The sequence below is a fragment of the Cebus imitator genome, unplaced genomic scaffold (genome assembly GCF_001604975.1).
Source record: "Cebus imitator isolate Cc_AM_T3 unplaced genomic scaffold, Cebus_imitator-1.0 Scaffold266, whole genome shotgun sequence".
NCBI lineage: Eukaryota > Metazoa > Chordata > Mammalia > Primates > Cebidae > Cebus > Cebus imitator.
Window position 1 is genome coordinate 1807954 of NW_016107581.1, and position 9387 is coordinate 1817340.

The window sequence follows — 9387 nt, forward strand, 5'->3', positions numbered from 1 at the left end:
AGGACCCCCAACTCCTCCTCCTTCAGACCCAGGAGTCCAGATCCCCAGGCCCTCCTCCCCTCAGACCCAGGAGTCCAAGGCCCCCAGCCTCTTCCCTCAGACCCAGGAGTCCTGCCCCATGCTCTAACTCAGAGCTGCACGGTAGCTTTACAAAAGTGCCAGGCCCAGCCCTCTAGCAGGAGGGGAATGTGTGGGGGGAACAGCCTGTGGTCTGGACTCCTGCATCTAGGAGGGGACAGATGCTGCTTCCCTTCTGGATGAGGGGTACCCACAGGTGATGAAGGCCAGGGTCCCTCAATAAAGGAAGGAGTGCAGGCAAGTTGGTTTCTTCAGAGGGTTGGAAGGACTGGGTGCCCAAGGGTGACATCCACGAGTCTTGGGTCCCTGAGGATGGCTTGTACTGGGGGAGAGTCAGACCTGGAGGAGGGGCCCCAAATTCCCGGGTCCCCGTAGAGAAGGGACTGCCGGGTCTGAGGGAGGAGGGGCTGGGGGGCGGGACTCCTGGCTCCAGGGTGGAGACCTTGTTTTTCAGGCCTGGCCTTCTGGGGCAATAAAAGCGACAGACTGGGTCTTAGTGTGGCGAACCCTGAAGTTAGGGAAAGGTCTTCTGTTTCCAGAGCCTCAAGGCAGGGAGGGAGCAGAGGGCAGCCACCCCAGCCCTGGAGTCTAGCTCTGAAGCTGATGTCTCCACACCGGGTTCCACACCTCTGCCTGCCCCCCACCAAGCCTGACTTCTTCCTCCCTTTTTATTTTCAGCCCCTCACTCCCTTGTCCCAGGAGGAAGGCAGAGGCTGGTAGCTGGGGCGGCGGGCGGCCCCTTCCCCACGCCCTGGCAGGAGGAGGGGTCCCCAGAGAGGCCAGGAGGGGGGGCTATGGGTCTCCCAGCAGTGGCGGACGGGGACTGAATGTTAATCGCATCCCGAGTGAGTGTGTGTGTGCGAGAATACAGCGAGTGTGCGAGTCCCTCCCGCTCCGGCTCCTCCAAGCCTCGGCCGCCGCCGCCACCCTCGCCCGCAGCCTCCCGCAGCCTCCCTCGGCCACTGGTGCCCGGCTGGAGGGTGTCGCCTGGGTGGGTCCGCCCGGCCCCCAGGGGTCTCTCGAGCGTCTGCCATCTGCCCGGTGAGGATCTGTGTGTCCGGGTGTCAGGCTGGCTGGTGGAGGGGGGGTGTGTCTGTAAGGGCTGCGGCGGCCGAGGGAGGGAGGGGTCTGTCTGTCTGTACCGACCCTGAGCCGCCTCCCTGGGTGTCGTGGGCCCCCCTACTCCTCCCACACCAGCCCCCAAACCCAGATGGGTGGTGTGTACCTGGGTTCTGTGTCTCCTGCCTGCGTCCGGCCAGGCATCTGGGCGTCCCCGGCTGCCTGTGTCCTCCTGTCTGTCCAAACAGCCCCTAACGGCAGTGGCAGCCTGGCCCCCATTAGACCCCCCCTCTGTGTGTGTGTGTCCCTCCTCAAGCTCTGGGGGTGTTGAGGGGGAATCCCAGGGAAGTGAGGTCGTGCGTGTGTGCGTGAGTGTATGTGTGTGTTTCTGCCTGTGTTTGAGAGTGGGGGCGTCGAGGGGGGGGTCTGGAGGTGGCCAAGCGAGGAAGGAGCAAGCAGTTCCCCAGGCAGGCAATCTCCCGCTCCTCACACACACACACCAGCCACCAGCTTCAGAGGTGACCCAGACAGACAGACAGACACAGACGCTGGAGGTGAGGGTGGGGGGGTGCGGGGTGGTGAGGGCACAAAGCGGGGGTGCGAATGAGCCAGAGAGAGGCGGGACTGGACACATGGAAAGTGGGGAGGAGCCCGGGCTGAAGCAGCAGAGGGGGGCACCCCAGGTGGGCGGAGGGGGGATCCCCATGGGGTCGGGGCAGCAAGAGGACACCCCGACAGCCTCCGCAATGTCCGGGGCCCAACTTCCAAAGCAACATGTGTAGCCACGTCCTCGCCTAGTCCAGGTGGCCGCAACCTTGGGAGACAGACAGGGCAGGACAAGACCAAGGAAGAGGAAGGAGAGACAGAGCCAGGGACAGACAGGAGGTCCCGGCCGCCGCTGCTGCCGCCACCACCACTGCTGCCGCCCCGGGGCCTGCCCCCCCACATCGGCTCTCTGAGCCCTACTCGGAATCTTGGGGTCGCTGGACGCCGGGTTCCGGTCCTGGCCCCCCCACAATCCCCCCCACAGAACAGGGTCATGAAAAGGTAAGGCGGGGACAGGGGATGCAGGGGTGGTGGTGGGAATGTGGACCCCCAAATCTAGGACAGGGGAAGTTGGCCAGGAGCCTCATGGAAGGAGGGGGGTGGAATGGTGGGCAGGGGTCTTGGCCCCCACCTAGCTATCCTGTCCCTCAGGGAATCTCTCCACCCTCTCTCTCTCTCTCTGAGCCCCTTTTTCCTGGGTCCCCATACCTCAGACCTTTCCCGCCCCCCATTTCTCTGACACTTGGCTCCCTCTCCCCAGCCCCACATACCTGATGCCCCATATCCCTGTCCCTCCATCTCTCATCTCACACTCTCTCTGCACCCCTCCCTGCATCAGTGTCCCCCATCGCCGGCCGGCCCTCTCCCTCTCTCCTCTCGATCTCGCCTCCCATGTCAGAGCTATGAGTCTGCTATTAATACCCCTGCCAAGGACCTTGAGGGCATCCAGGCCCCCAGCACCCCTCACCCCAAGCTCCCACCCCTTCCTCAAGGTTCTGGAACACCCTTCCAGCCTCTTCCAAGCATCAGGATTCGGGTGGGGAGAGATGGGTGTTGTGTGTGTGTGCTGGAGGGGGGGTGCGGGGGGAGGAATCAGGACGCCGTCTGCAGCACAACTCGAGGTTGCGGGGGGAGCTGTTGATCAAAGTGGCCTCTCCTCCCTTCTGTGTTGGGTGCTGTATTGGGGGGCAATGAAGACAGGGACACCCTAGGAATTTCTGGCACCCTCCTCCTCCTCCCCACTTGGGGACAGGCTGTGCTATGTACAGGATCTAAGTGGGGTGACTAGGGAGGCTGGAGCTGGGGGGGCACCCAGGAGGTTGGGAAAGATGGAGTTTGAAACCAAAAGGGGATCCTTAAGGGAGGAGAGGGGCAGGAACACCGACCCCTGGGTTTTGGGGAAAGAGAGGAGCTGGGGACCTGGACTCCCAGTTCCTGTGGGGAGAGGAGGCTGGGCACTGGAGTTCCAGAGTCTTGGGGCAGGAGGGGTCCGGCCTCCTGGGTCCTGGGAAAGAACAGGACTGAATGCCCAGACTTCCAAGGGCTGCGGGAGGAAGGGGCTGCCGGCAGGACTCCTGGGTCTTTACAGAAGGAGGTAGGGGACAGGGCTTCTGAGGAAGGACAGGCTGGGAGCTCAGTCTCCTGAGTCCCTGACAGGGCAGGGGACAGGAGTCGAGGACTTTAGCCCGGTGCAGATGGAAGTGGAAACGGAGGTTCAAGAGGAGGTGGAGACAGACGGGGGGGGGTGTTGAGGGGCTGGACTCTGTGATCCCTGCGGGTGTAGGTTCTGGGGGTTGGGCCTTCGGAGTCCTGGAGGACTGGGGATGCCCCTCCTCAGTCCGTGAAGCAGGGAGGCTGTTCTCCCTAATCCCTATGGGAAGGAACTGAGCATGCAGCCCCCCTGAGAAGGGTGGGGCCTGGGCTGCCCTCCTGGACCTCAGCAGGGAGCAGGACCCAAGGTCCCTAAGAGCAGAAGCCAGGTAGGGGTGGGTCTAGGAGAGGCAGAGGAGGGGCTGGAGGGTGAGCAGCCACTGGGAAGGGAGGGGAGCGAGAGTGTTAACCCCGCGGGGGCCAGGCCACAGCTGTGGGTTATTTTGGGGCGGAGTGGGGGGGTTATTCTGAGCACTGATTGAGCCAGCTGCTTGGGGAAGGGCAAGGGAGAGGAGGGGCGAAGAGGAGCCAGGATTGGGGAGGGATGGGCATACTAGGAGCCCCCATCCCCTTCCCTGGGGAGACAGGGGCCTGGGATCTCTGGGAAGGTGAGGTGATGGGCAGAGGGGAGGGGCTGTGGCCTCAAGGCATGGGAGGGGGTGTGGGCCTTTCCCCTACCCTGGCAGTCTGTGGGGTGGACGAGGCCTTCGCTGCCATGGCAACCGGACAGGAGCCTGACTGACAACCAGGAGAGAGCCCTCCCCTGTCTGGACCCTCACCCCTTCAGGAAGGCCCTAGTGCAGACGCCAGTCCTTCTCTGGGAACCAGGAGTCCAGACCCCCAGTGCCCTCCTCCCTCAGTCCCAGGCAGGACCCAGGAGATGGGCTCCCAGCCCAACCACCCCAGGCGGCTAGTATTCAACAGGGGGCCCAGGAAGAGAGACTGTATTTTCTTAAATTTACCAAATTGATCCGGGCCAAGTGCCAGGGACCCCCATCCCCAGCTCTCCACAGCTGTGCCCCCCAACTCCACATCCCAGCAGGGGCCATGACTCACTTGCTTTGAGAATGAGGGGACAGGGACAGGAGTAAGGGGACAAAATGGGTTAGGGGTTGTGGTCAGGGTGAAGGGTAAGGTCATGTGGGCATTTTCTCTCCTCGGGGTGCCCCACTAATTTCTCTTTCTCTTTCTCTCTTTCTCCCCGCACACCTGACCCCTTTTCCCTCTCTCGTTTTTCCTCTCCCTTTTCCTCGCTTTTATTTCTGCTCCCTCCTGCCAATCGCCTTCCTCGCCTTGCTTTCATGTCTGTGCTGGGCACCTCCCTGGCGGGGGTCCCGATCTTGGCCTTGCTTCGCTATTTCTGTCCTCCTGTTTGCACTCCGCTCTGCCTGCCTCCCTCAATCTCAATTCCGTGTCCCCATCCCTTATGTGTGCGTGTCTCTTGGTGGACTTGGAGTCTCTGTCTCCCTCTTCCTGGCTTGGTTGCTGTCTTCTCTGTCCAACTTTCTTGTCTCGCTTATCTCTCCCGCCTTCCTGCATCTCTCCCCGCCTCTATCATCCTCTCCCTGGGCCTCCCTTACTCCCGATTCTGCCACTCCATCCTCTCTGTCTTCTCCCTGTCTCTGTTGCTTCTTCTGTCTCTTTCCTTCTTCCTGGCGCTCTTTCCCTCCCCGTCTCCCTGGGTCTCTCTGCTCCTATCTTGATCCCACCTCTGTGGGTCTCCCCATCCCCATCTTGTCTCTTGCCCTTTCTCTCTCCCCTTACCTCTGTATCTTCCCCTGACCCCATCATCCACTCTCTTTTTTACGTCTCCCCCAATCCCTTACTCCACTTCTTCCTATCTCTGTGTCGCCCTATCTCTGCGTCTCCCCGTTTCACCTCTTCCTCTGCCTGGCGTTTGTTCTCACCTTGCCCCTCCACCTTCCTCTGCTGTGTGTGTCTCTCCCCGTGTCTCTGCCTGTCTCTCCTCCGTCTCTCCCTCTCTGTCTCTCTCCCCTCCATCTCTCTCGTCCTCCGCGTGTCTCTCCCTCTGTTCCATCACCCCGACCGCCCCCTGAACTCCCCTTCTCTGCGCCTGTCCCTCGCTGCATCTCCTCCTCTGTGCGTCTCTCTATCTCGTCTCCCGGTCTCTGCGCCTCCCCGTCTGTGCCTCCCTCTCCTCCCCGTCCTGCCGGGCGCTCAGAGGCCGCCCCGCGGGGCCCGCAGGCAATGCGCGGCGCCGGTGGCCCCCGCGGCCCTCGGGGCCCCGCTAAGATGCTGCTGCTCCTGGCGCTGGCCTGCGCCAGCCCGTTCCCGGAGGAGGCGCCGGGGCCGGGCGGGGCCGGTGGGCCCGGCGGGGTCCCCGGCGGGGCGCGGCCGCTCAACGTGGCGCTCGTGTTCTCGGGGCCCGCATACGCGGCCGAGGCGGCGCGCCTGGGCCCCGCCGTGGCGGCCGCGGTGCGCAGCCCGGGCCTGGACGTGCGGCCCGTGGCGCTGGTGCTCAACGGCTCGGACCCGCGCAGCCTCGTGCTGCAGCTCTGCGACCTGCTGTCGGGGCTGCGCGTGCACGGCGTGGTCTTCGAGGACGACTCGCGCGCGCCCGCCGTCGCGCCCATCCTCGACTTCCTGTCGGCGCAGACCTCGCTGCCCATCGTGGCCGTGCACGGCGGCGCCGCGCTCGTGCTCACGCCCAAGGTGCGCGCGACCGGGGCGGGGGCGGGGCCATAGAAGAGGCGGGGCAAGCCTGGGGGGGCCGGGTCTGAGACGGCCAGCATGGGGCGGGGCCTGGAGGGGGCGGGGACCCCCCCCCAATTCTGTGGGTCCGCGTGTGGGACAAGGCGAGCCCAGACGGCAGGCAGGGCTTCGGGCTAGGTAAGAGGCCGGGCTGACTTGGAGAGGGCTGGTCTATAGGGTAAGACAGGCCTTCAGGGTGAGAAAGAGGCCAGTCCTCCATGGTCATAGTACAGGGAGGACGTGGGCCCATTCATTGCAGGTAAGGGACTGTGGAAAAGACGAGTCAAGAGAAGGGTTAGAGACAGGGGACGAAAAGGGACCAACCCCAGATGGCAAAATCTGAGGGAAAGGTGGGATCTAGGATCAGCGCGGGAAGAAATCAGTTGAAAAGGAATGGGCCCGGGAGCGGTGGCTCACGCCTGGAATCCCAGCACTTTGGAAAGCAGAGGCCGGCGGATCACTTGAGGTCACAGGAGTTTGAGACCAGCCTGGTCAACATGGTGAAACCCCGTCTCTACTAAAAATACAAAAATTAGCTGGGCGTGGTGGCGGGCGCCTGTAATCTTAGCTACTCAGGAGGCTGAGGCAGGAGAATTGCTTGAACCCGGGACACGGAGGCTGCAGTGAGCCGAGATCGTGCCATTGCACTCCAGCCTGGGAGACACAGTGAGACTTAGTATCAAAAAAAAGAAAGAAAGAAAACGAATGGAGGAGAATTGCTTGAACCCAGGACACGGAGGCTGCAGTGAGCCGAGATCGTGCCATTGCACTCCAGCCTGGGACACAGTGAGACTTAGTATCAAAAAAAAGAAAGAAAATGAATGAAGAAAAAGAAAAGAGCGAGTCTTGTGGAGACGTGGGAGCCAGGAAGTATCAGAGGTGTCAGATACCGAGAACAGAGTTTGGGGAGGGGTCGGCCGGTTGAGCACTGCCTAGAGGTCGGCTAGGGATGCAGGAGCCATCTTCTAAGAGGAAGAGTCGGAAAAGGGGAGGAGTCATTACGAGAAGAGGATGGGCAAGGGGGAAAACCAAGAAGTAAAAATCGAGGTTTAGGGCGAGGTCAGTCAGAGGAGTGAGTCAGGAAAGGGGGAGGGGCTAGCCAGTTGGGGGCGAGGCCAAGGAGGAGGCGGGGCCTAAGCACTCTAATAAAGGGGTGAGTCTGGAGAGGAAGCCAGTCCTGAGAGTAGGGTTTGAGAAGGGACATACCCCACTGTGAGGTGTGGAAAGCGAGAGTCCAGAGGATGGGCAGGAGAATGAAGGCTTACGGTGGAGGCGGGCCCAGCCAATGAGAGGTCAAAGCCAGGAGCCTGCTGGGGAAGGGATGGTAGAGGCTGGACCTGGCCGGAGCCTGGAGAAAGGCCTGACTCCCAAGAGCACAGAAAGGGCAGTTGTAGCGGACCTCTGGTCTGAAGGAGAGAACTGGACCAAGCCTGCTCTGTGGATTGAGAAGAATGGGTCAGCTAGGAGGTGGGGCCTGAGAAGGGGCGGGGCCTCTCCAGAAGTGAGGCCAGTGCAACCCAGAGGATGGAGCCACCTGAGTGGGTGGAGCTTCCTTCAATCTGCCCATTCCCTGCTGTGCACCCGGTGGTTGTGTGACTGCATCACTATTGTATGCAGAGATTCGTAGTCCTCTCCTGTTCAGAGCGTCCTGGGAAGGACCTCTGTCCAACTTTCTTGTTCTCCTTGGCATGGTACTTTAAAGTGATGTGTAGGCAGATGCCCTGGGAGGCGAACTTATTTCTTAACTGCCACTTCCGAGGCATACTCAAAGACGTGGTCCCTCCTGCCTTCATTGCTGCTAAGAAGTGTGGTCTGCTCTGCGCTCTGTTTCATTGTCCACTGGGCACTGTGGTCAGCTCGGTGTATGCCCATAGCATTCTGGGAAATGTAGTCCCCTCGCTGCCACTGGATGGAAGAAAGAGTGGTCTTCACAGGTCCATCTGTGCCTCACTGAATACTGCGAATGTGGTCCCCTCAGCACACCTCCACCTGCTGAAGGAAGAGGTTCTCGTTTGTTACAATAAGACCTCATTTCTGGCCAAGTGCAGTGGCTCATGCCTGTAATCCCAGCACTTTGGGAGGCCGAAGCAAGTGGATCACCTGAAGTCAGGAGTTTGAGACCAGCCTGGCCAACATGGTGAAACCCCATCTCTACTAAAAATACAAAAATTAGCCAGGTATGGTGGCGGGCACCTGTAATCCCAGCTACTCTGGAGGCTGAGGTATGAGAATCGCTTGAACCCAGGAGGTGGAGGTTGCAGTGAGCTGAGATCATGACACTGCACTCCGGCCAGGGGGGACAGAGTGAGACTCAGTCTCAAAACAAAAACGGAAATAAAAAAGACCTCATTCCCTCAGGACAACTGCAATATCCCCTACACATTTTCTCACAGGCACGCAGCTAGGGAGAAAGCCCACTTGCTGTTCTCATTGCATTACAGGAAGATTTATTGAGAGCTGATTCTGTGCCTAGGCTGTTTTAATTCCTCGTGAATACAGTTCTGGGGAGGGGGGGAAGAGAGAGAGAAACCAGGTCCCTGCCTTATAGAGCTTGCATTTTAATGGTGAGACAGACAAAACCAGTAACAGTAAAATCTGGCCTCCCAGAGGAAGTCTTCAGGATGTTGTAATGATTGAGAATGGAGTTTCAATCGGTGGCAGTCAGGGGAGGTTACCCTGAGGCAGGGACACCTGAGCTGGCGGTGTCAGGTGGAGGTCTGGCATGGAGGAGCTGGGGAAAAGTGTCCCCAGGAGAGGCAACAACTACGGACGAAGCCCTTGAAGCAGGAAGGAGCTTGATGTATTTGAGGAAGAGAAAGAAGGGAGTGTGGCTGGAGCCCATTGGGGGTTGGGGTGGCAGGAGATGAGGTCAGAGAAGCAACAGGGGCCAGTTCATGCAGGGCCTTGGGGCCCCGGTGAGGACTTTGGCTTTGATTGTGAGGTAGAATCATTGGAAAGTTTTCAACTGAGAAGGGATGGGATCCAATTAGTATATTGAAACACTCACTCTGGCTGCCGTTTGGAGAAGAGACTGGAAAATGCAAGATTGAAAACAGAGATGGGCTGGGGACGGTGGCTCACGCCTGTAATCCCACCACCTTGGGAGGCCGAAGTGGGCAGATCACCTGAGGTCAGGGGTTCCAGACCAGCCTGGCCAACATGGCGAAACCCAGTCTCTATAAAAAATACAAAAATTAGCTGGGCGTGGTGGCACACACCTGTAATCCCAGCTACTCAGGAGGCTGAGGCAGGAGACTCACTTGAACCCGGGAGGTGGAGGCTGCAGTGAGCCAAGATCTCTCCACTGTACTCCAGCTTGGGCGACAGAGCGAGACTCCATCT

At 60.3% G+C, this 9387-nt stretch overlaps 1 protein-coding gene across 1 annotated transcript in view; it reads left to right on the forward strand.

Annotated features, from left to right (window-relative positions):
* The first annotated feature begins 5502 nt into the window (after positions 1–5502).
* Positions 5503–9387, forward strand: part of GRIN2D (glutamate ionotropic receptor NMDA type subunit 2D) — a 56432-nt gene continuing 52547 nt past the window's right edge. Inside the window, exon 1 of the mRNA XM_017500457.2 lies at positions 5503–6006. Within this exon, the coding sequence (XP_017355946.1) occupies positions 5542–6006 (465 nt within the window). The 5' untranslated portion in view covers positions 5503–5541. The remainder of the gene's footprint in view (positions 6007–9387) is intronic.